This window comes from Arvicola amphibius, chromosome 12, assembly GCF_903992535.2.
Source record: "Arvicola amphibius chromosome 12, mArvAmp1.2, whole genome shotgun sequence".
NCBI lineage: Eukaryota > Metazoa > Chordata > Mammalia > Rodentia > Cricetidae > Arvicola > Arvicola amphibius.
The window spans coordinates 61,146,595-61,174,317 of record NC_052058.2 but is presented as its reverse complement, the minus strand read 5'-3'; the positions used below and the strand labels follow the sequence as shown (position 1 = coordinate 61,174,317).

General features: G+C 37.9%; 1 protein-coding gene across 4 annotated transcripts in view; it reads right to left on the bottom strand.

Annotated features, from left to right (window-relative positions):
• Rabgap1l (RAB GTPase activating protein 1 like) overlaps positions 1-27,723 on the bottom strand; it is a 639,610-nt gene that overhangs the window by 119,997 nt on the left and 491,890 nt on the right. For 3 of the 4 annotated variants that reach the window (XM_038349609.1, XM_038349603.1, XM_038349604.1), the window contains one exon: positions 11,809-11,937. In XM_038349609.1, the coding sequence (XP_038205537.1) occupies positions 11,809-11,937 (129 nt within the window). Of the gene's footprint in view, positions 1-11,808; positions 11,938-20,943; positions 21,112-27,723 lie in introns of those variants that run through there. The other variant, XM_038349605.1, reaches the window with a different exon arrangement.

The following is a 27,723-nucleotide window of genomic DNA, read 5'->3' as shown; positions in this document are numbered from 1 at the left end:
TTTAAAGCAATGGCTTTCCTAAAATTGAGCAAAACATTTTATTCAAACCATGTTCTTGCTTAAAATATTCATTGTGTTAAAATACAGCATAGGCTTTCTTCTTCCACTGGACATTGTGCTAAGACATTTACTTGTAAAATTCATTGCCTCTCTTTTAGGCAAAGAATGGGATGGGGGTGAGTTTTTATGAAGTATCCAGTTTATGCAGAAAAATCACACTAGTGCAGGCACTGAGGTAAATTAGAACTTTCTGCTAACATGTATGCCAGCTGAAATTCTTTGCCAAGCAAGTGGGCTGATAGAAATGGGGTGGAGTTGTTAAAAAATGTAGGATCCTTCAGATAATCTGAGGGTATGAGAAAAAATTGGAGAGCTTGAGCATGCTGACAAAAATAGGAAACTACCATGTGTTAGCAGATACTGGAGGTGCAGCTCAGTGCTGCTAAGTAAGACTCATGCTCAGATAAAAAGAATACGTTCAGAGAACCCAAGAAAGCATTTATATTCAACGGACTATGAAAAGAAGGCAGCTATGGGAAAATTTATGTGTTAAAACCAAAAATCTCCAGTGTGTCTGAATGTATTTGAACATAAAGCCTTTACACAAGAAACAAATTCAAAGAAGGTGCTTCCTACTTTAAAGTGACTTGGGTTCTGGTAAAAAGAGGCTAGGACACAGAATACACAGACAAGAGGCGATCACGTGGAAGTACAAAAAGGTGACCACTGTGTGCCACTGAGAGAGTCCTCTCAAAAACCAATTCTGATGATCTCTTGATCTTAGGCATCTAGTCTCCAGGACTTTAGGAAAAAAAATTTCTGTTGTTTGAGACTCACAGGCTGTGTAAGATTCTTGCTATGGCCATCATAGCAAAAGCAAATGCATACAGACACAAAAAAATGTACCTTCAGATATCAGAAAATGAGGGGGAAATGGAAATATGGTGGAAGTGAAAAGAGAGAAAGAAAAGCAGAGAAGGGAAGGAGAGAAAAAGGGAGGGGAGAACTTTTCTCCTTAGTGGTTTATTTGCTTATAAGTGAAACTTTATAAAACTTGACAAATACATGTAAGAAATTTTAGACTAAACTTTTTAGGACAAAAGTATTAAGAGGTAATAGGGAGTATAATGATCATGTAAGGAGTAACAGGGGAAAATCTTGTACCTGGACAGAGCATAAAATACACACAGACAACACTGAGACATGTGTTGAACTTGTGCCAAACGGAGTAACAGAAAATTCCATTAGTTGACTGTGATACCTCTTTGTGTGATTTGCATTATAAGACTCCTTTACAGCAAAATAATCAATGCTTTAACTCCCCAGTAAGTATCTGAAAGAGACTGAATGAGCTACATACTATGATCAGGGTAGGCAATTCCTTAAGCAATATTTTAGTTTTATCTTGCTATGACAAAACACTGAAGATAACTATTTCAGTTTGTAGTTTTGAAGATGCTCGTCAGCAAACCTTGGTTCTGTTGATCCTAGACTAGTTCTTCAGCAGAAGATTATGGTGGAACAGAACTTCCTACCTCACAGCAGCCAGAGAAAAGGGGAATCTTCCCAGGGTCTGCCCCTGGTTACATACTTTCCCCAGTCATGTGCCATCTCCTATTTTCTATTTAATTTTTTCTTTTGGTTTTTGAACCACGATTAATAAAAACTCAGAGAGAGAAATTGAGGTTCAACCTGAAGATCCTTGGTCTTATCTCAATCTCAGTCCAAAATGGTGATCCTGCCTTCAGGAATCTCAGAATGCAACTGCGAACTGTCTCCTCCAGTTTCATAATCCTTTCTATGGCTGGGATTAAAGGCGTACCACCCAGATTCTATGGCAACTAGTGTGGCTAGGATTAAAGATGTGTGTTACTACTGCCTGATAGTAAGGCTGACCAGTGGGGCTGTTTTATTCGCTGATCTTCAGGCAAGCTTTATTTATTAAAATACAACTGAAATGCCACTACAAATATTTTATGTGTATGAATATTTTACCACTACATATTTTTTATGTGTATGAATGTTTTACCTGAATATATGTCTATGCAACACATGTGCAGGTCAGAAGAGGGCATCAGACCCCCTGAAACTGAAGTTACAGATGTTTGGGAGCCACCATGTAGGAGCTGGGAATTGAAACTGGATCATTGAGGGTGTGTGTGGTGAAGGGGGGTGTCCCTGTGGTCAGCAAGGCCAGCAGAGTAACCATACATGTTAGATAAGAAAGAAGTTTGGTTCAACATGATTTAGTAGCTGGTGTAGCTGGTTAGCTGAAGTTTCAAACTTCAAAAGTCTAACTCCAAACACTTGAAGATACTATGAGATGAAAGCCATTCCAGGACTGGGTAGTGGTAGTGCATGTCTTTAATCCCATTACATACAGAGGCAGGTGGATCTCTGTGAGTTTGAGGCCAGCCTGGTCTATGAGGCGAGTTCCAGGACAGCCAGGACTGTTACACAGAGAAACCATGTCTCAAAAAACCAAAATGTCTGACTCAAAGTATTGTATTTTATGCATATTTAAGAAAAGCACAATTAGGTGAAAAAATTTCCTGGTGATAATTAATTTAATCCCATGTATACAATAAAGCTTAAGACATAACTACATTAAAACTCTTTGTAAGGTTCACACAAAGATGGATTCTACAGACTGATTACATGTGACATCTTCCATAAAGATAGAGTCTACAGATTGACTGAGAAAAACAAGCTCACTATAAGAGTCTAGGCCTTCCCCCTAGACTCTAGGGGAAGTTCTGGTATGGTGTGGGCCACACAGTGCAAATGTCACTAGGCCATTAAACATCCCCACTCTCAGTCTTCTGAGCAGAAAACAGGTTATACCTCTCTCTTTTTGAAGAGACAAACCTGCATGTTTAACATTTCTAGTTTCCCTAGTGCTTATCTCTGACCACAAGAACTTCTGTCCTCTCCAAGAGCAACAAGTGCTTTAAACCACCGAGTCATCTCTTCAGCCACTTACTTTCTACCATCTCCCAATAATGCCATCTTAAATGAAGCCATCAGGGAATTGGTCCATTGATTAAGTCAGGACTCTAAGATTTAATCATATCAGAAAACCCAGACACAGACATGCTCAGAGGTGCACCTTATTGAGTATGTTCACAATTAAGGATAACTACCACAGGTGGAGGAAAGAAAACACCAAGGACAGACATTCTAGATGAAAGAGATGGCTCTGATCCCATAGATGGTAGTAATAGAAAATCTGCAAGCCAGAGAACTTATCAGTGAAAAACGATTCTCCACTTGATCATGTTGTTTGAGGGACAGACCTTTTTCTCTTAGAAGTTTGTCTTTGAGTGGAACTTTATAAAATTTGATTTATGAGATATGTGAATAACACACATTTCCTTTTTAGGGTGCTGTGCTTCTTTATATATTCTTTCTACCATTTGAAGTATGAAACCAAATGTTTATGGAGAGATGTAAATAGGAGGAAGAGAAGAAGGCAAAGTAGTAAAATAAGTAGCTATCCAGGGTACTAGATTCAGATTGCTTGCCAGTGAAATGCCAAATGGATTGAAGACTTAGAGAAATAAAATATAAATAATAGAACAGTAAACACAATGTGATTATATTTTGTTTCTAAGTAGAAGCAATGGTATCTGAAACTGCTGTGGCTAAGTGCTTGGACTACAAACTTCCTCCAATTTAGATTGATTAAACTGAAAGTACTTTTTTTTTTTTTTTTTCGAGACAGGGGTTCACTGCTTAGCTCTGGCTGTCCTGGAACTCTCTCTGTACACCAGGCTGCCTTGAACTCACAAAGATCCACTTACCTCTGCCTCTTGAGTGCTGTGATTAAAGGCATGTACCACCACCACCACCCAGCAAAAGTACTTTTCAATTGCACTGTGGCATATAAGCGATACACATTCAGTAGAAACCATTTTTACAATTTCGAATCTTAAATTTGACCTTTACTACCATGATTGGCATAAATTGTCATGATGCACTTGCCAGCTAGTCACAAAATCAAAGGTCAAACAAGCAGTATTCTACAGTGTAGTGTGTTGTTAAGCTATGTTTGTTTCAGTAGGTTAGGTACTCTAGATTTATCTTATTTTATTAGTGATATTTGCAACTTTGTGATGGACTCATATGCATGCATATATCTCAAGTTAAGAACATCCTACTGAGCTCTCAGGAAGATCACTGTCTTCTTAAACTAACTTAGTCTAAATGCATACGACATTTAATTTTATTTTTATTTCTAACTAAAAGAACAAAATCAAATTATTTACAATGAGCAGGCTACAGGAGACAGAAGAATACTATATTCATTTTCCTGTAAAAATCAGATTTCCAAACCAAATTATTAAGTACAATTAAAATATAATCTTAAACATGAAATAAGATATGAGAATAAATATATAACTCAAATATATGTAGATTTTATCACAAATAGTTATAGGGAAGTTATCTGCTGTTAGAGAAAAGACCTAAGTCTATTCTTCGACATTGTTAAATATAAATCATAACAACTGGTTTAACACTTCAGAATGTTATATTAAGAAATATGAAAACTCCCTTTTAAAGCAAAACCATTAATCTTACTGAAGCTTTCAAAGATTGTTAGGAGAGAATGTGTGTGTGTGTGTGTGTGTGTGTGTGTGTGTGTGTGTGTGTGTGTATGGCGATAAAGTTTCTAAAGACAGAGAGACTACTAGATGAGAAAGCAATTCTGATGTTTCTTTTTCTTGTTAATTACATGCGGGCAGAAAACAGTACTAATTTGGATTTGTACATAAGGCTACAAAACAGTATTCCTGTGGTTTACTATTTTTTCTTCTAAAAAAGAAACATCTATATAAAAATCAATTTTGTGTCTATCTTATTTTATGTGAGAAAAGAGCATTTAAACATGTATATAGAATGCACAATTCACCCATCAACTTAAATTTTAAATGTCTACATGGCTTTGTTTTTAATGAACTGTGTAACATGAAGGAGAGCCAGGCCTGCTTGTTTGTTGGTTTCTGTCCCGCCCGGTACCCCACACCTGGCAAGCCCCAAAGAAATAACACAGAGATCTTTTTAAGTTATAAAGCTGATTGGCCCATTAGCTCTAACCTCTCACTGGCAACTTTCACATCTTAATTAACCCATTTTTCTGATCTATGTTAGCCATGTGGCTCAGTACCTTTTTCAGTGGGGCAGATCACATCCTGCTGCTTCAGTGGTCTGGGCAGGAGTGGGAGGAATCAACTTCCTCCTTCCCAGAGTTCTCCTGTTCTCATTACATCATTTCTATTTCCTGTCTGGTTTTCCCACCTTTACCTCCTGCCTGGCCAATCAGCGTTTATTTAAAACATGATTGACAGATTACAGACAATTCTCCCGCACCAAACTGCAGAAGTAGATAGAGGGTAAAGCTGAAATACAGAATCAAACAAAGAAACCCATGCGTGGCAATCACTCAAGAGCAACATAAAGCCTGAGCTTCCTAAGTATACAAGGTCCTGGTGCCTATGTGGCGATGGGAGTGGAGGGGCACTTATCTTCTATACCTGCAGTCAACTGTTTCAGACAGCATCCAACATTGACATGCTCCTAGCTTCTCGGGAGAAAACAAAATAATGTCCCAGTTCTGAGGTACACTGAGGATTAGGAATACTAGTGGAAGTCTCAAAAATAAATAAATAAAGGAAGTGTGTTGATAAATTGCTTCATTATCAGTTACTAATTATCACATTGCTGTATCCTAAAATGTAATGAACATTCTCCAGCAAGGGATTATGGCATTTTAAACAAAATGTCCCAAGGGTGTTTTCCCATGTTATAGAGAAGTCTTTATAGGAGAAGAATACAAGACACAGTTTCATGAAATAAAAAGTAAAAATAAAAGAACCTCTTCAATATTGTACATAAAGGCAGAGAATGTGGACCCATGAAATTAACCAAAGCTTTTATGTGGCTTCTGATAACTCAAAGAAACCTCTACTTGGGAGAGTACGCTTTTATTCACATGCAACAACAGGGGCAGTAATAAACAGCAAACAGCATGAAGAAATTAGAAGCAAATTGATTTCAATATTAATGTTCTTTATAGTTTTGCTCTAGAGTGAAGTTATTTAATTCTCAAATGAACTAAAATCCATGGTTATAACTATGGATGGAGTTCTCAGGGGAAGAAAAGGTAAAGGAATTCACCACTATCATTAAAATAATGGTTTATGAAAGGTAAGATTAAATTGTATTCATCTATTCTGGAAGACTGGAAATTGACTAGCCCAGTATATAGGTAATTAAGATAGAACATAGTTTAGAATTATCTGAGGCAATCAGTTACTATGGTAACATCTTGCCATTGGTAGTTACTTTTCCAGAACAGAATAGGATGATAATTCTGGTGTATAAGCAACAGGCCAGGTTAGGATTTTCCAGTTAGCCAAGAGGGGCCTCCTCATTCACTCCAGTACACTCATTTGCCTCTGTCACTTTTGCTTATTCTTCCTTACACATTTCAAAGTTTTGGATGTATGATCAGTACAAACCAAAAGCAATAAAGGCCATTGTTAGGATGAAGAGAGCATATAATACCAGCTGACTAGGAATGCCAATAGTAACTAGCATGGTTTTACTGCAACTAAGTAATTTGAGCTGAAAAACCAAATGATTTTGATAATGATATCAGAAAACTACCTTTAAGAATTTTTGAAAAACATTTTATTCCTTGAGTAACTACAAATAAGTCATGTAATCCCCTCTGTTACTGTTCTTCCTATCATGGAGTTCAGCAGTTCTTTGTTGTATTCTTCCATTTTTAGTCACTTAGTCCCAATCTGCCTTTACTTTCTTTTTAATGAGATTTCAGTATTCATATTGTTAACCACTCTCCTGCCACTAGCCTCATCTTCTTGAGCCTCAAATGAACTCGAGGCAGCAGCCGCCAGCATAGAAGAATGACTGTCAATATTTGGAAATTAAATGACATGGCTATTAAGTCACTGGTAGATTAAAACAGACTGCAGCAGTTGTATTTACACCATGAAAATCGGCAGGAACTGCAAATTTAGGATGCTTTCTTTTCTCTTTACTTTTGTCCCCTTACCTGAGATATATCTTACTAACATATCATTGCCATTTCTTTGCCTTATGCTGACAAACCTTAACTAAGGTTGAAATAACTTTCTCCTTCCCCTAAATATACATTTATATTATAGAAGGTTTCTAGAACCACCAGAAAACATTTAGTTTTTTGCTAATACAGATTTGTGCTCTTTAATAATCCAATTTGGCAATCATTTTGTTTTTCTACAATGCCTAAAGTTTTGTTTTCCCATGTGCTACTACTACAGTTCCTTCATTCTAGGTCTTGCTTAACAAAAATAACACAGAGCTTCTGATGAAACAGCCCCTCTTTCCTCCTCACTAAATTGTACAGTGGCCTTTACTCATCATCCCTTGCTTATTTTCTTCTATTGTAATGGAAGAAAGACACATTCTTCTGAGATGAATCTCTACTTCCTTGGAGGTCCTTCACTGTTGATGTATTTATTTTTCCTTATTGAATCTTCAACTTTTTTCTTTCTGTGGGTCTCTTTCTATTGGCAGGTCTCTCTCTAGAAAGTTTTGGTCTCTTATATCCTCATAACTCTCTAAACTAAAGTCATATTGGCCCCCTCTTAGTTCTCTCTCTCTCTCTCTCTCTCTCTCTCTCTCTCTCTCTCTCTCATTTCTCTTAATCCTTCTAATTTCAATTGTTTGAGTAGGAGTGAGCTATACATCTTTCGCCCACTCCCCTTCTTTCTTCCCCTCTCCCCTCCCACCCCCATCCCACCCTCCATGCTCCCAATATAGGTTAGGGTTAGGTAGACTATATCTCTCTGAGTCCCTTCTTTAAGATGCTTTTTCGTGGGTATATAAATATGAGTAAGTAACTAAGACAATGGCAAGCACTCAACAATTACATTCCCATCCCCATAACTTTAATACTAACAAGGTTATCTTATTAACATTTTCTTTACAACACTGAAAGCTCCATGAGTTTTGAAAGAATACTTGTTTTTGCTCGGCCTCATATTCTTTGGATTAAGCATAGTACCTGGCATATTGCAGATGCTCAATGTAAAAACTTAAGTTTTGTTAAGGTTTTAAGCATTTAAAGACTCAACATTCCCACTCTCTACAAATTCATCTTATGCATATCTTCCATCTTGCTCTTGTATTTATCCTCTAACTTACTTGCTGGCTATTCCATTTCCTGTCCTCCATAACTATTTAGAAAAAACACCTAATCTTCATTTCTCCATTTACTCACTTCTTATTTATCCTTTTAATGATTAGGACTTATACTTCACTCCACAGAAACTGCTTCCTCTAAGGTCATTAAGTATTGTACAAAGTCCATTGTCCAGTCCTCAGTACCTTACATGGCTTCAAGGAATCACTGATACTTGTTTATCTTGTCCTCATGATTTTCCTCCTCTTGTGCTGAGGATAGAACCCAGGCCCTCAAATATATTTTCTTCACAACAATGCCCTTTCCCTTAACATTCACATGTCATACTCTTATGAGATTCTCTTACCATTTTGCCCACTTCTATCCACAGTCATATATTATGTTTATGCATTGATCATCAATCCTTCTCTCTGAACACTTCATATTCCTCTTTATGAGAATGGTTTTAATGTTATGACTTCTAAATACCTACTTTTAGCTCGGCTCTTACTTCAATGTCCACCTGACCACTGGATATGAGTGTAGGACTATATACCAGCAACATAACACATCTTAACTCATTATCACCCACTTGTACAATTCATTCTCTTGGTTTCTTTCTGAGTGTGATCACTACCAAGTTGCCAACCTAGGAATGCTGAGTACCTTTATTAGCTTTCTTCCCCTGTCATTAAACCTGTCTGACAATTCTATCTCTTTAATATCTCCTGTCCCTCTCACTTCAAACCATAACAATTAACCTAGTCATTCCTCACTTGATTTCTGCAACAGTGCCTGAAAAGTGCTGTCACCACCATTTAATCAGACATCTGTCAATGGATTTTTTCATACAACAGCTAGAACAACATTTCTAAAACATAAATCTTGTCATTTCTGTCTTTTATTAAAAACCTCTCAGTACTTACCAGAGTCCTCAGGCTGAAGCCCAGATTGCTTCCCATGGCTTCCACTTATCTCTGCAGTCTCAGAATCCCCTCTCCCCAGTGCTCAGCCAAGCCCTCTCTCACCCTAACCTCTGATAAGTACCTACATTTAAGTCTGCATTCTCCTCACCTATGGATTTCTGCCTTCTCTCCAAGCCTGCTTACCTCTTTTAATCTCCCAGGCCTCATTTTAACCCTTATATCCTGAGTTCTCTTTCATAGTTCCTGGTGCAAAATAGGCACCCAATACCTCACTTTCCTTCCCTAACTTCCTTCTTTCAGGTCAGTGTTGCCTTTTGTATGTTACTTTTATTATTTTTTGAAATAGAGTCTCACTATACTGCCCTGGCTGGCCCAAACTTGGTATGTAGATCAGGCTGTCCTTGAACTCACTGAGATTCACCTACTTCTGCCTCCCAAATACTAAGATTAAAAGCATGTGTCACCAGGCCTGGTGTATATTTGTATCTTGGAACTGAATATTTTACTTTAATAGACTTCTAAAGCAATTGTAGTCTAAACCTAACCTGGGTAACTGTAATTTTCTTGGCATCTCTGAATAACCAGCAGCTAAAACCTATTTCAAATTTACTTCCTACAAAATTCAGTTCACAGTTCACAGCCCTTTGGAATACATCTTCAAAGTCTATGTGTAAACATAATTTTGTCTAAGACATTTAGTTCAGTCAATCAGTTTCTGTGCATTTGTCTATCCATCTGTCTATCTGTCTTTCTGGTTTGTGCTTTGAGATAAAGTGTATTCCAACAGTGTCTAGCCTGGACTTCAAACAAATTGAATCAGCCCCACTGCCTCAACCTTCTAAGTATTGAGATAATATGCATATGCTACTATGCTCTGCTCAAAAAATTGGTCTTGAAGGCTTTAGGAACTTAGCATTCAGGATAGTGATTTGAGAGGCCTTTTGCTTTGGTAGGGGTGTACTTAGAAAATGATCTTTTAAAATATGGTGCTCATTTGAAAGACAAAATAATTCCCTATTCAGTTACTTACTTTCAGCATTGATTTATGCTTTGGGCATTTGTAATCTATTTTAAAATAAGTTAGAACTAAAAATCAAAATTGTTATTGAGAAAAGTTTTACAGGCCTACAAGTAGAACATGGTGTCACACACCTTTAATCCCAGAACTCAAGAGGAAGAGGCAGGCAGATCTCTGTGAGTGTGAGGTTTGCCTCGTTTAAATAGTAGCCAGCTAAGGTTAAATAGTGAGACCCTACTTTGTTTTGTTTTGTTTAAGTATTACAGAGGGAATAGTACCTAGAAGAACTTCAAATCAATTATTTATTAGGTGCATATAATTATATCTTAAGTAATAAGCCTATTAAATTAATGGAAACTTGTTTTATTTGCTTAGATCAAAATCTAGAACGAGTTTGCCTTGACCTCTCAAAGCTATACTTACACAAAATGAAAATCAAGGTTTTCCCACTTTCAATATGTTTCTTCTCTACTGCTGCTATACTGGTTCAGCTGGTCACTATCTGTCCATGGGATTACATCAGGTTCTGTGTGCTCTCTCTTCCTCTTTTACTCATTCTTGCCCATCAATATAGCAGATGTGATCTTCTTAGAACCCAGAACAAATATTCTTCCCTGCCAGGGCCCCCACTGCAAAGTAAACCTAAATATAACAGCTGACAACTCTTGGCTCCTTGTGGGCACTCTCACTTCAATTCTGATTCCATAAACTCCTCTATAGCTCTAATGGCCTACGTGGCATTCTTTAAACTCACAAGGCCTGAACTGGTCTCAGGACCTTTGAACTATTTCGTGCCTGGAATGTTATTTCCCAGGACTTGTCCATGAGTTATCCATTGTCTCATTCATTTCCCACTGGGGTCTACACACACTAGTAAATCATCACAACTCACCTATTTCCTTTTTACTTTCTTTTTTTTCTATATCTATTTATTCACCTTCCAACATAAATAAATTATCATGTTAATTATTTATGGTCTGTTTTTTCTGTAATAATATAAGGTCCATAATGCTTGTCTGTCTGCCTAAAAAACAGATTTATATTTATGTCATGGTTAGGTGTATATATTTTGGAGGCATAAGTAATTAACAAAATGGTTCCAAATCTTTTAGAGAAATACATTTTCTCAATTTAATTTTTAATTGTCTGTATACAGTTTTCAATTTCAAGCTAATTTATAAGATTTGCTTAATCAGACACATGACATGGACCAACATAACTACAGACATCTGGTAGATGTGAGGTGGTTTCTGGCCAGATCAAGACTCAAACTGCCTAAGTACCTTAAAAAAAGGGAAAGACCTGCTTGGCATGTTTTTCCTGCTCTGTCCTAAATAATCTTAAAACAGATGGCAAAAGCTAAAATACCAGTCGGCTGCCATGGAAACCACTATTATAGCAGCCGATACCAGAGCCCCACCTAGAAGATAAATGTTTGCTTCCCTTTTATTACAATCTGAGCCATCAACCTTTCACTTTAAGTCCTGATAAGATAGAACAACTGTCAACATCTTAGATGACAGAAAAGTCTAGGAGAGACTAGTTTGTATACAAAATCCCTAAAACACACTCAGAAAACAGCAACACACACACACAAGGAGTTTAACACAATTTGCTATGTTTGTTATTCTACATGCAAATTATACCGCTATCATATGTAAGTTTATGGATCTTACTTTAATATTGCAAGCCTGCTCCATCAATCTTCTTGCATTCTCTTCTGCCCGGTACCTCTTTGGAAGCTGAACTCTGAAGAACTTCAAAGCGCCTTCGAAATCAGCCTGCAGGAGGTCTTCCTTTGAGGTCTGAAAAACAATCACCAAGACACATCACCACACTTCAGCCTGTGCACATTATATGAATAAATGCACGACAAAAAAAACATTGTTGATTTTCATGAATATACTTTTAGAAGCTACTTTCAGTAGCTTCTAAATATCAGAAAATATTGCTGTTACATGTTGAAATTATAAAACCTAAAGCAATGTAAGAGACAATTATTAACACATTAACTTGTAATTCATATTATATGGAGATTATATTAGTGAATCCCAGCAAAGTTTACCAATTAAGAAGAAAAGAACAAATAATAATAAAAAGAAGCTAAAAAATAAAGAAAAGAAAAAGAAAATGAGTAAACTCTGCATTAATCTGTGACTTTACCTTGATGAGGATTTTAAAGATTATTAGAAACCTCATTGAAGACACAAACAAAGCAATCAAAGCCCATCAGAGTTACATAACAAACACCTAATGGGAAGACTACTCCTTTTCAACTAATGACAACAGCAGCTCAAATGAAGAAAACAAGAAATCGATCCAGCAACTAGAGAATGCCATGAACAAGTAAACGAAGCAAACCACTTAACTACTGACTTCTTACTAAAAACCTGTTTGCCAAATTCACTTTTTAAAAAGCCACCATGTGGAAGTCAGTAAGAACATCTGCACATTGGCAAAAAAAAAACTGAAAGGAAACAAAACAAAACGTTTGCCTACATAAAAGGATCATGGGTGGCTTTTTGCTCTAGATTTTGCAGTATTTTTTCTACTAAAAAATCGAAAACAACTATGGCAAAATACCTTATACACACTAAGGATTTAAGTAGAAGGGTACAAAGAAATAAGTAAAACTGAAAATTAAGTATTTTAGCCAGGAAGAATGTCACAGGCCTGAAATTCCAATACTAAGGAGGCTGAGGTAGGTAGATCACCATGAGTATGAGGCCAGCTGGGTCTGTGTAGTGAGTTCCAGTGCACTTACCTCAAAACCCCCCCCCCCCCACACACACACTGAGAGAGAGAGAGAGATGTTTTATAGATGTTATGTAATTGACATGTTTTCTCTAATATATGAATGTTAACTTTTTACCTTTAGATATGTGTGTTTTAACTGGAATACCCACAGAGGTTGGAAAACTACTAAGGGCCCATGGGGAAAGCAGGGATCTTTTAAGGGAAGGGAGAAAGAACACAGTAATATAAAAGGGAGAAAGGGAAATAATGTAACAGGAAGGGTCAAATGGGAAGGGGTGGGAGGGCAGGGTAGAGGAGGGATAGTTAGTATTACAGGCCCTTTGAAAAACCCGTATGGAAACTTAGTACTGCAGACACATCCTAAAATGAATACCAAATACATATTTAAAGAATTTAAATGAAGTCACCTAGAATGAAGGGACAAGACCCAAGTAGGTACTACATGCTTGTGAACAAAACTCCCAGTATCAGGAATGAGTTAACTCTTTTGGAGTTGTCCAGTGTGGTCCCATAGATACACAAATATTACAGGGTATTGTCATTGCCCTTGGTTACCCTCTGGAACTTGAGAGTAAGATCCTATTGCTGAAGACAACATATAATTGAATTATAAAAGCTGGAAAAATCAAGTAGGTTCTGATCTGGTAGTTTGGCTACCTCATTTTCATAGTCTACAAGACCCAAATCAAGCCAGGTCACTGAGCTCACATAAATGGACAAAGGGATCAAGAATGAAGAAAACTTTCTCTTCACACATTAGACACTTAGTCAGGTGGGAATAGCATTGTAGACTGTGGTTCTTGGAGGAAACCACAGTTTCAAAGGCAGTGCTTTGTAGGTCTCCCCATGAGGGTTGTGCTGAAACTACCTAAGGTTGAGTCTTTGTAGAGCAAAAATCAAATCACCTGGTGGCTGTCTACTTGGGCAGGCTGGCAAGATGGCCCTGTGGTTAAACCACTTGCTAGATGTACTGGCTAATTTTATGTTAACCTGACACAAGATAGAGTTATTTGATAGGTGGAAACTTGAATTGGAAAACATATCTTCATAAGATATGGCTATAGGGCATTTCTTAGTTAGTGACTAATGGGGGAGAGCGGGTGGTGCCATGCCTAGGCTGGTAGTTCAGGTTTTTTTTTTTTTTTTTAAAAAAAAAGAGCAGGCTGAACAAGTCATGATGAGAAAGCCAGTAAGGCACCCCTCCATGGTCTCTGCAACAGCTCCTGCCTCCAGGTTCCTGCTCTGTTTTGAGTTCTTGTCCTGACTTTCTTGGATGATGACGAGCAGCAATGTAGAAATGTAAGCCAAATAAACCCTTTCCTCCACAACTTTTTTTTTTTTTTTTTTTTTGGTTACAGTGTTTCATCATAGCAATAGTAATCCTAACTAGGGCACTATGTAGGCCTGACAACCTGGCTTTAATCTTTAGCATCCATGTAAAGGTGTAAGGAGAGAACGAACTTTACAAAATTATTCTCTGATGTCAATCTGTGCCTGTGTATGTTCCCGCCACACACATACTCATCCGCCCCCACACACACAGTGTGATGAAGATAATGGTAATAATAAGAAAAGACTTTTAGCATTGGCTTCTCTAAGTCAGTTGAACTCAAGAAATAAAAGAACTATGACAACCATATTACAAGGAGGCCCAGGGCTGGAGAGGTGGCTCAGAGGTTAAGAGCACTGGCTGCTCTTCCAGAGGTCCTGAGTTCAGTTCGCAGCAAACACATTGTGACTCACAACCATCAGTAATGAGATCTAGCGTCCTCTTCTGGCCTGAAGGCATACATGCAGGGAGAACACTGTATACATAATAAATGAATACATCTTTTAAAAAACAAAAACCAAAAAATCAAGAAGGCCCAAGATTGGAAATATAGAAATTGGCACCTAAATCTCTGGATGGTACATAAAGGTAGTAAAATATAATTACAAACATTGAAATAAACTCATTCTAATTTCAAATCTTGCTAACTTGTGATGTTGCACACATTTTTCCATCTTGAAAATGGAGTAAGCTAAGGTATATAAATACACTTTGTTAAGTCCAAAACAAATATGAGGGATGACAATTTGGTAAGTTACCTTTGCTTTGCTCAAATATTGTTAGAAAATAAAACTTTGTGTTTAAAAACAGTGCCTACACTCACTGATACTCTTAATTCCACAAAAGGAGCTGTCCAGGGCTAGAGAAGGCTACTCGGTGTCAGAGCACTGAGAGTGCAAGCATGAAGCCTTGATGGCGCACACACCTGCAGCTACAGCGCTACGAGGGGAGGCGGAAGGACTGCTAGGGCTTGTGGCTGGCCAGCCTAGCTCCAGGGTCAGCAAGGTGAGAAAAGGCAGAGAATGATAGAGGGGACACCCAGGTGTTCTCCAGTATCTGTGCACTTGTACAAGCGAGCCCATCTGTACCTCTCCCGTTCATTCATTCATAATAAAAAAATAAAACATTCTATAGTCCTAGTTCTAGTAATTTATATTTTTGTGAATTTCAATAAAGCTATTTCACTTTGATGATAAAAGGATATCATCTAGGCAAAGGGTACTTAAAAACCTCCATTGGAGGCCAAAGAGATGGATCAGTGGTTGAGTACTTGTTGCTCTTGAAGATGACTTGGGTTTTGTTCCAAGCACCAACATAGCCACTCACAACTGCCTGTAATTCAAGTTCCAGATGATCTGAAGGCTTCTGGTAGCTAGCCTCTGTCAGCACTGCATGCACAGGGCATACAGATATTTATGTACACAGAACACCCACACACATAAAAAAGTAACAAAATTAAAAATTAAACAAAAAACCTTGTTCCTGTGTGTCCTAAAGACAACTTGCAGTCCTACTTTGATTCTAAAGGCATTTCCTTCCAATTTTCTATCTTTAAGAGACCTCTATAAACATTGTCACCTCAAATGCCTTTGAAATGCCATAAGTAGATTATAAGCTTATAGGGCTACCTCTCCACTTTCTGACAACTGTATCTAAGAGGTTTTCCCTCTATAACTGAGGCACAGACACTTTATAGTTTGCAAAGATTTGGATGCTTCACTAAGAATTTAACAGAAAACAGGTTTTCTGTTATTGTTCTTGGTGCTGGGAACAGAATCAGGACCTCAACCATAATAACCATTAGTTCCACCCCCAACCTACATATCCTTAGTTTGCTTTTTAAAAAATAGTAAAACATAGTAATTTATCTATGTGTGTGTATGTGTACCTGGAAGATTCACTGTATGTTTGTTTTTGGTTTCAGAACACATAGTCATGGCTCTTCACATTAAAGCAAAATGGAGGACTGGTAAACGTGCCCATGTGTGCATGTTTATAAGCCCAACATTGACAACAAGACGCCTTCCTCAATATCCTCTCCACCTTACGCTTTCCAGACAGGGTCTGTCATTGAACCTCACTGTCATTTCAACTAGGCTGGTGGCCCGTGGAATCACGGATCCTGACTTTCTTCCCTGGTACTAAGGTTACAGGCACACACCATCACACACCTGGCTTTCGTGTGGATGCTGCTCATTAGAAATGACATTTTCCTTACTCTTAAGCACTTTACCCACTGATGCAACTCCTCTGCCCAAGAAAGACAAGGTTTTTAAGTTTAACACAAAGCCTCACAACTCAGAAACAAACATCCTAGCATTTTGCTACTTTGCTTGTTCTCCCTCCCCATATCCCTTAAATACATATTACATATATGAAATACTTTATACATTCAGATTTTGAGTAGCACTGAACTTGTTTTATTAAAGACATATGTTTCACAGATGTCAAACATTTATATTATTGTTAATTTAAAACACAAGAAGTGGTGTCTCAGCTAGGATTACTAGTTCTAATACACACAAATTAATAATTACCTAGCTATAATGATGATAATGATGGATATAATTAGGCTTATAGTTGTATGAATATTAATCCCTGACAATGCAAAGAAGCTTAGCATGTGATTTCATGATAACTTTTAAGCTTTAAATATGTACCCCTAACAGGAAGACCGACACTTCCCTAATCAAACCAAGTACCCCCAAAAGATGTCCTGGCTTCTGACCCCAGAATTCCATGAAGCTAGACTTGATTTAAACTGGAAAGGTGGTTATTCTTCTACTGGAAAATTCTCATATTTTTGGTTATAAGCCTAGCCCATAGAAGATGAGCCAACTTTTTGCATCTTATTGGCAAATTCTTAAGAGTTTTTCTATAATGCTTTTGAATAATTGCAAGGAAAAAATGAACTCTCAAAAAATAAACTTCTCCAACATTGTTAAGTAACAGTGGTCAAAAGGTAACATAGGAATGTTTAAGCAAATGTCTTTTCTTCACTTTTAAATTAAAAACTCAACCACTTTTAAAACCAGAACTATTTAAAGATAACATCTAAAAGTCAATGCTTTACCAATCCACCAATACATGTCTCTTCTGATTCCCAATCATTCTGACAAATCTTTTCAAATAATGTGAACCATATTTGTCAATTACATATGCAGAGGAGACATCACCCATTCCTTCATTTGAACAGAATTATATATAAAGATTACGGGCATGATTAAGACATTTATACAAGTTCTACTTCAGTTTCTTTTCAAGTAGTTATAAAGAAATATCCAGAAGAAAGAGGTGGTTTTACTGTAATGTTCTTGGCAGTTGCCTCAGTGAGAAGAATGAAATCATCAGGCACACAAGAGATATTAACATAATTGCGGTCTATAAATTCCTAAAGGTTCTAGGTATAACAGACCCAGGGTAAGAGCCAAAATTTACACAGTAAATACTAGGGAACTGACATTGGATTTACTCTGATATAAAGATGATTTGGGATTTCTGAGGGGCATATATGTGACACCTTCTATATTGGGGTCTTTAACTTTTTAAAAAGTTGTAATCTCTTTTCAGGGAGCAATCTTTATGGACTTTAGAGACAGAGTTAAAAACAGGAGCCATTCTGTCTCCAGCAGTCTCTTACCTTTGCTTTAAACAAATATTTCAGAAAAGTCCACAAACAAAGAACATATTAGGGTATATTTTGAAAGCCTAAGAAATTTCATCAAAGTAACATATTGCAATGGTTGCTAAATGGGCAGCTAGAATAGTTCCTTGAAGACACATGTACACATACATGCAAACAAGCACACACACAAAAACACACACACACATCCCTCTCAATCTTGCTTGAAGTCCTCTGAACTCACTGTAGAAGTATCCAGGATATCAGTATTGAAGCTATAGCGAACACTAATTTTAATATATAATGACATGATAATAACTTCTCATGTCACATGATTGCAAAAAGAGAAACCCTAGAGGAAAAGAAGCATTCTGACTGTGAAGAGAGTAAAGGCGTTTCCTCTCCCACCAGAGTCCCTGCAACACACAACTTCTGGCCATGATCCAGTGCTGACACCACTTTGAATGTGTTTTCCCACTGAAAAATTCAGTGTAAGAATAACACATTTTTCAAGTGACTTTTCTTTCTCTCTTTTTTTTCTTTTCTTTTTTTTGTTTTTTTGAGACAGGGTCTTTCTTTCTTTCTTTCTTTCTTTCTTTCTTTCTTTCTTTCTTTCTTTCTTTCTTCTAAAGAAGCAAGTTGGGTGAAATAGATCTAACATCTGAGTTCCAGATGTTTCTATTCTAAACTTCTAAGTACTCTTGGATCAGAAATTCTTCCTCAAGGTCTTTCCTCAGTAATAAACTCTAGAGAGTATTTAAGGGGAATTTGCATTGTCCTTTCCCCATCTGTACTGTTTTTACTCTAAAGTCTTTTTTTCTTTCAGTTATGATGTCCAGTAGGATTTCTATTTACCATCCCCCCAATTGCTGAAGGCCTAAGAGTCTTTAGAAGAGGAAAATGTTGTTTAGCTGACATATAAAATGTTTACAGTTGTTTGCGGCATAGCCTGGCCTGGAACTCACTATGTAGCACAAATTGACCTTTGGCCTCTGCCTCCTGAGTGCCTGGATCACAGGCAAGCACAGCTATGCCTGGTTTTGACTTTTTTGAAAAAATGGGGATCTGTAGTGTTTGTATGTCTTCACATATAAAACATGATTAAAATGGCAGTCATGTCTTAAACTTCAGTCTTGTCCTCTTAAGTAGAAATAAAATGATAATAATACTGCATGTCTTTTAGGACCACCCTATACTAACCAATCCTCAATCCTGAACCATCAGTCAGTCAGTCCAAAAACATATGCTGAGCACCTGAACTCACCCACCCATTTCCTAGTATATATGTGAAAATTTGAGTGGTAACTCTTTGGATAGCAGATCCCAATTTACAGCCACCATGTTAATTAAAGGACACCCCAAATATAAACCACATATAACCCGGATTCTATCAACAAGCTTTCAAGGATAACAGTGTAAAATAAGGCCAGAGATTTCTAAATAGCCACATACACAGGTCAGTATATGCTGGTCACATGCCATACAGTTAGCACCATGGTCTAGGCTCTAAAATATACAGTATAAAAAATCCCGAGGAAAGCATTTACTTCAAATACCTCATTTAGCAACCAGATTTGTCCCATTGCAACATAGGGAAATATGTAACTTCACTAAGATCTCAAGTTTGGGAGCCCAACTCCCTGTGGATATTATTGCTAATTAAATGTTTTAAATTAAAAGTTTAAATTTATCTCTAGTATAGATGAGTGTGAGACATCTTAGCTATCAATTTTTGTTTTACTTCAAAAAACTGAAAATGTAAATGTTAAGCAGGCTATACCAGATTGACTGTGAAGTCACTGATAGAAGCCCTCAAGTGTTGGCTAATTGGTCTTTAAGATAGGGAAATTTGTCACACCAAGACTCAGAGATACAAGAAATTTGTTTAAATGTATATCAGCGATTCCTGGTGCCAAATTCCTGAAATTAAAAATAAAACAACATTCATTTCTAATATAATTAGGATCTTTCAGTTTTCTCCCTTGTAAACTGTGAATCAGGAAAACAATTGTTTCAACTAGGCATTAAAACATATGTACTGAGCTTTGTAAAAATTCTTCCCTACATGGAAAAGGAATTGTTATATTTTTAAAATGACCTCCCTATAATTGTATACTGCTCATCACACCTAACTTCATCATGCTATGATGAACAGACTTTTTCATAGTGGAAAATTTCTCATACACATGACTATAGAATGTCTGTTACGATCAGACAGAAGAAATGGAGGAAGAGAAGTGAGAATTAAATACAGTCTAATAAACATTGTACCAAAAAGATACGCATCTGAGAGAAACAAATGAATCTGTAATAGCATTAAAACTCCATCCTACAAAACAGACAAAGCTGGGTTATTGTTTTCAATTATCAAATGATGGTATAGGACTACTGTGGACCAATTATATCACCCAACAGTTGCTAGGCACAGCTCTGGAACCACTGAAGAGAAACCCTGCCACAGTGATTGTGGGTATTTAATTTTAACCCTTGGTAGGAAATAAGGAAGGATGATTTTTCTCTTGTTCAGGAAATCAAGTAACAAACAAACCTGACTCCTCAGACTCACAGAACAGACCCAGTAGCTGTATGCTGTTTTATAGACACACAGTTCAATCACCCCAGGAGAGAAATCTGCAATTTCCTACCCAAGGATTTTTAGGTAATAAATCCCTATTGCCAAAATCTAATTGGGAATCATGTTGCAGGGCTTGAAAAGCCAGCCACGCATAGTCTAGATAGATGGTTATTTCTGTTGTAAAATTTAACCCTTTGGGGACACTGATAATATAACACCCACATCAAGTTTAGGGATTTTCTGCTTCATTGCTGAGTCTAGCAGCCCGAAAATCTGTTTTTCTTCCTTGCCTCAGAGATAATGCCACTGATATGACCCTGGACTTTGAGAAAACAGCTGTAATTTCTTATAGCCAATTAAGGAGTGGCATGGTCCAGGCTCAAGGAAGCTACACAGCACTCAGTCTTCCTTCTCAGTAGGAAAGGCTGAAAAGGGAAGAAACCAGGAACCCACAAGCCTCTACAGCAACATTCTCACAGGACGACACAAATTCTCTACAAATTAAGTTCAATGAAAAACAGTCTCACCGCCAGAAGCCGGGGAACAAACAGCCGATGCCCCATCCCCAGAAGTTCCAGCACCCGACATGCATACTCATTCACCAGCTTGCTCCTCTCGTCGTGCATGTCCTGGGACTTTCTGACAGGAGGTGTGAGCTTAGCAGCTGGGGCTGGGCAGGGTACCCCTTCTTCCATGAGCAGTAAATAGGTATCCAGAATGAGAAAGCTGGATCTCTTATCCACAATCCTAAGAACTGCAGAGAGAGGGGAGCCAGGCTACGTCTCCCCAGGAGGATGCACAAGATGGTCTATGATGGGAACTGTCAGCTAATGTCGCCACAAGAAAAACATTTTGGCTAAATTATCAACTATGCATAAGCCCTGGAGTAGATTGGTTTGAATGAAATCAAAGGCTGATGTAAATAAGAAATGGCAAAAGCAATTGAATCCCGAAAAAATGGCTAGGAGCGTAGCAGGAAGAGTTCAGATGCATGTGTAAAGATGGACAAGCTGCTCAGAGGGCTCTAGCATGTGTGACTGTGATTGTGTGTGTGTGTGTGTGTGTGTGTGTGTGTGTGTGTGTGTGTGTGAGAGAGAGAGAGAGAGAGAGAGAGAGAGAGAGAGAGAGAGAGAGAGAGAGAGAGAGAATATATCTCTGTATGAGCAGGCGGCAGTAGCCAGGAAGCCAGGGCAGTTGTGAAGCTGCAAGGAGAAAAGGATGAGCTCATTGCAATCCGTGATTCCTGACAAGCAGCCCTGCTGCTGTGGCTGTCGCTGCTGCTGCCCTGTTACTGCTGCTGCCGCCACCGTGCTGCCTCTAGCTGTGAATCAGTAATGAAGGGGTAAGAAAGGAAGGGGAGCGAGCAGAAGGGGGAGGTAGGTGAATGAGCATGCAGAGTGAGTCTCAGGGGAGAATGCTGTAATAAGAAGCCAATGGCGAGCCATTGGACAGATAGGCTTTCCCTTCCCAGACCACCTTCAATCAGTGTTAGTCTGACAGTTTATGCTGTTGAATCCCAATCACACAGACAGATGAACTAGCTTCTCCTTACATGTGGTGCTCACAGTAAAATCAGACAGACAGACAGACAGCTAAAAGGCTGACCCTATTCATTCTTGCTTTCTAGTAAAAACAGATAGAAATCTGATCTTATTCTGTGTGTTTAAAGTGGGAAGCTCTGATCCTTGTCACATTACCCAAATCTTCAGACAAGATCAGTGTTAGGGTAAAATGACAGACTGTGAACAGAGGAGCATGCACCAGCATTCAGTAACTGACACACCCTCAAGCTAAAGAGTTTATGAAAATATTGTGTCCTTTTGTAATTACATGTAGTTGCAGTGTATACAGAGCAATACAACACATTGGGAAGGCTGGACACATTTATATACATGTAATATGTTAAATAAAAAGCCTACTGTGCAACACTACAAGTACTATTTAGAAACTATTAAACTTGAAATTCTTAAAACAAAATAATTTTCATATGCCACAGACCTTGATAAACAGCAATTTAATTCTGATGTTTTATTAGACAAAATATAGTTTTGGCCATTTCTGATCAAATAAATTCTTCCCTAGAGAGGCTGCTAACATTATGAATCAACTATGTTTTAAAATTTGTAAATCTCTAAGTCAGATCTTAATCCTAGAACTCAGGAGGCAAGGCAGGAAGATCTCTGAGTTTGAGGACAGCCTATCACACAGGAGCTGCGAATCTGGAAGTTATCAAATGCAAATTTACTGACATGTCCTTATAATCTAAATAAAAGAGAGAGAATAACTATGGTAATGGGATTACAGGGAAAAGAAACAAGAAGAGATTTATTGCCTCCTTCAACAAAATGTTGTTTGATTTGTTCCCAAAATCTCAAGAAAACTAAAAACTAAAAACAAAAACAAACCTTAAGATTCCACCAGAAATGGTGATACACATTTATAATACTAGCATTTGAGAAAGCAGGAGGATCATAAATTCAAGGACAGCCTGGGTTATGTAGCAAAACCCTGACTCGGAAACAAAGGGCTGAGGATGTAGTTCTATGGTAGAACACTTGGCTGGCAAGGCTTTGTTTTTTACATAATCATATACATATGTAATAACAATGAATAAAAAAGAGACCATGATTTTGAAAGAGAGAAAGAAGGGACATATGTGAGTGTTTGAAGGGAGGAAAAGGAAGTGGAAATTATATAATTAAACTATAATCTCAAAATTAAACAATAAAAATATGGATTAATAAAAAGCTTTTATAAAGTACATTTTTTACCATGAAAACTTTGGATCTAGTGTATGTGATTTGTGTGTGTGTGTGTGTGTGTGTGTGTGTGTATGTGTGTGTGTGTGGTGTGGTGGGGGTGGGGAGAAGAGGAGATGGGGAGAGAGAAGGGAGAAGGGGAGAACTGGGGAGAGCTTGGGGGAATGGATGGTTGAGATGGAGAAAGGGTGGATATGGGAGCAGGGAAGAAGATATCTTAACTAAGGGAGCCATTTTAGGGTTGGCAAGAGACTTGGCTCTAGAGGGGTTCCCAGGTGTCCAAGAAGATGTTCCCAGCTAGGTCCTTGGGCAGCAGAGGAGAGGGTGCCTGAACATGCCTCTTTTTTTGTTTGTTTAGGTTTTTTGTTTATTTGTTTTGTTTTTTTGAGACAGGGTTTCTCTGTGAAGCTTTGAAGCCTGTCCTGGAGTTCACTCTATAAACCAGTCTGGCCTCGAATTTACAGAGATTCTCCTACCTCTGTCCTCCCCTCCGGAACTCCCCTACCCTCCCAGTGCTGGGATTAAAGGCATGAGTCACCACCAATGCCCACCTCAAATTTTCTTACATTACCATAATAGAGGGGTTTTTCTTTTTCTTTTTTTGTTATTCTAAGAAATATCCACATGATAACAAGGGAGTTTGGATAAATCATCCATAGAAGAGAAAAATCTTTATCTACCTTGCTTCTCAGTTGGAGTTCTGCAAATAAATCTGACCACAGGTGGGACAACAACTGAGTTCAATACCTGCAGGATACAGACACATGGAGGCACCGAGGAATAAGGCACTTGGAGGAGTGGCAGATCCTGGGCTTGCATAACATCTTAATAAAGAGCAATATTTTTTCAGAGAAATAACAAGGCAAAGAAAAAGCACATTGAGCTTCTAGGGTGACAAACTGCAGGATGGCGTATATATGGAGAAAATTATGTAGATAAGTGTTACTTAGAAGACTTTCAAATACACTCCATATTGTAGATAGTCCATGTCATATTATCTCTGTCCCTAAGGCTGCTAGTTCCTTCCTGGTATGGGGAATGGCAGGAACAGTTTCACAAGGGGCATTTATGCTCTACTTTTAGGCAAAGAGTTTGTCTTATGTCTGCTTTTCATATCTACCTCAAAAGAATGTTTATGTCAGAATCATATGCTTGAGTGTGGTGCTCTCTAACTCCTTTGCATTGAGAGGGGATTAAGGAAAAGGGCCAGCAATGGTCCCAAAACAATAGTGGAATGACTAGAGGTGTTATTTTCTGGTCTCTTGGGAAGCAAGTGGTCAGTAGTATGGTGGTTTGAATGAAAATGGTACCCATAGGCTCACAGAAGTGGCATTATTGGAGGTGTGGCCTTGTTTGAGGAAGTGTGTCACTGGGGGTGGGCTTTGAGGTTTCAGAAGCTCAAGCCAGGCCCAGTAGCTCACTCTTTCCTCTTGCCTGCAAGGACTCTTAGCTACTTCTCTAATACCTGCCTGCATGTCATCATGCTTCCTGCCATGATGATAATGAACTAAACCTCTGAAATGCAAACCAGCCCTGATTAAATGTCTCTCCACAGCAATAAAACTCTGAGATACTTGAGAGTATCATACTTGAGAGTGCTCATATGAGCCACTCTTCTGTGCCATGATTGCCAGACATGCTCAGGACATAAAAAGATTTACACTGTAAAATGAAAAGCATATTTTACTGAATTCACAGGTCTAAATTGTGAATATGAAAATTTAAAAATTGTTAGGTTATAAAAAAAAGGAAAGGTGAGTTTTTTAGCTATAAAAATGAAAAAGCAAATACTCCCCAACTTTCAGGTATCCAAAGGGGAAGCTACAACAGAGTTTATCAAACACCAAAACAAACAAACAAACAAACAAAAAATACTGTAGGCTATGATATAGGCATACCTTTGTTGTCTACAATGGAGGGAGACAGAAGTAGGCTAGTGAGACTGGTCTAATCCTTCAGATGTGAGTATTGAGAATTAAATACATCTCTAAGAACACAATAAGGTATTGATTATTACATCATCTTTTAGTTACATTTGTATCACCACCATCACCACCACCACTTTATTATAGTACAGGGCATGAAACGGAGAGCTAGTCAAGCCTCTATCAACCAACACAGCCATATTTCCAACCCTTAGTTGTATTTACTGGATATATATATATGAAAGTTATTTAACACTCTCTTAGTCTCAATAAAAAGGCAACATCACCTACCTGGCCAAAATGCTATGAAAACTTATGTTGCACATATAAAAAAAAACTTTTATAGAGTCTAGGACATAGTGAATACTCAACAGCTAGTAGTTTTCTTCATTGTTACCTGGGAAGAGGAGAAAATGTTCTAAGTGCTATGTTTATCTGGATTAGGATTAAGAAAGGTAAAGAGAACTGGACATATTAACAGTAGAAAAAAACTGGCAAAAGACTGATAAAATACTGCCAGGAAACTGGAGCCTTTGGCTCCCTCTGACGGCACAGATTGAGCACCAGTGCTTTTCCTGCACTAGGGAAGTAAAGGTGCCAAAGTATTCTCTAGCTAGTTCTCTTTTATCTGACTGCTCTTTAAAAGACGAATTATTTAAAATTTGACAATTTCCTAAGACCCAAAATCGGGTCAAAGGTCAAAGATGACACCCTTTGTAGTACTGGTGTCTCAACACTGAAAAAAAAACCACACACAATCAACACTGTTCTTTCATTCAAGTCTTAATTCCACCCAACATTGCACTACATGCTTCTGTTTTAAGAAAAAAAATCAGATGCTGCTTCCAATGGTATGGATTATTCAGGCACTTGACAAAAGGCAAAAATTAAATGTAATGAGATTGAGCTTACAAGTCATCTCACAGGGAAATGAGTCTCATTACTTTACACTTGTAACTCATATATCAAAGAAATAGAGTATAAAATAAATGATACAACATAATTAACTGACACTGTGGTAGGTGACTGAAGTTACAAATTCATAGGAATTTGAAGGAAAAAAAGGTCCCTGAGAAATTTTGTAGACTTGTCTATGTGGTTTTATGTCTGTGCACGCATGCATATGTGTGTATGTGTGTGTGTTTGCTTTTGTTTTCTTTTTAAGGAATCTCTGGCCTCTTGTGAGACAGGGCAAACTGATGAAGAACGCTATTATATTGTGACTGTTCTTGCTTGTTTCAAGCAGAAGATAATGATCCCCTCCGCAAAGCAGCTTGAGAATACTCTGGATTAACTTGGCACATCCATCTTCAGTGTGATGGTCTAACTAATGGAAGAACTGCCCTACAGCTTTTTCCCCTAAGACATTTGGTTTGTCTCTGCTCCAAACATCTGCACTGACAGGAGCTCAGGAGGCAGCCATTCTATTACTGCACATCTCATTTATTAGAAGAGCACTGTATTCAGAAACCTGAAACCTGTAGTAAGTCCTGGATATGTTACACACACACTAAGATATGAATGGCAAACATAAAACTGTAGAGAGATAATGTATATGACTTTAATGTATGTGATAGTTTTATGTCAACTTGACACAGCTAGAGTCAATTTGGAAGAGGGAACCTCAACTGAACAAATGCCTACACAAGATTGGCTTGTGGATAAGAGGTGGTGCATTCTCTTGATTGACAATTGATGTGGAAAGGGCCCGGCCAGTGCTGCCACCCTGATGTAAGTGGCCATGGGTGCTATAAGAAAGCAGAATAATCAAGCCACAAGGAGCTAGCCAGTAAGCACTCTTCCATGGCCTCTGTATCAGCTCCTGCCTTCGGGGTTTTGCTGTTTGAGTTCCTGCCTTGACTTTCTTAAATAATGGACTGTGAAATGCAAGTGTAAGCAAAACAAATCCCTTCCTCCCCATGCTTTTGGTCATGGTGTCTTACCACATCTTTGGGAACCTGAAGGGATATAATGTATCTAGGGATAAATATGTATCCATGAAACAATTATCACTATCAATGTCATACACTTATCCATTTCTCAAAAATTCTTTTTGTACTACTTCTCTTTTTGTTAGAGCCTTTAATATGACATCTATCACAATTAAAGTATTTTATAATAAGAGAGGGCACGTCTACCCTACACACCATGTGACATTAATTAAACTATTTGAAGACAGACTTAATTTCTTTTCTCTAGGTTAATCTTCCCTGATTCTCACTGGGTCTCCTGTGGGCTGATTTTGTGAGCATTATTGACAATCCTTCCTGCTGCCTCAGGTATAGGTGTTTATTCCTTTTTTGTGTTTATTTTTTATTGATTTTTATTGAGCTCTACATTTTCTTTGCTCCCCTCCCTGTCTCTCCCATCCCCAGATCCCCATGCTCCCAATTTACTCAGGAGATCTTGTCTTTTTCTACTTCCCATGTAGATTAGATCCATGTATGTCTCTCTTTGAGTCTTCATTGTTGTCTAGGTTCTCTGGGATTGTGATTTGTAGGCTTGTTTTCTTTGCTTTATGTTTTAAAATCACTTATTAGTAAGTACATGTGATAATTGTCTTTCTGTGTCTGGGTTACTCACTCAAAATGATGTTTTCTAGCTCCATGCATTTGTCTGCAAA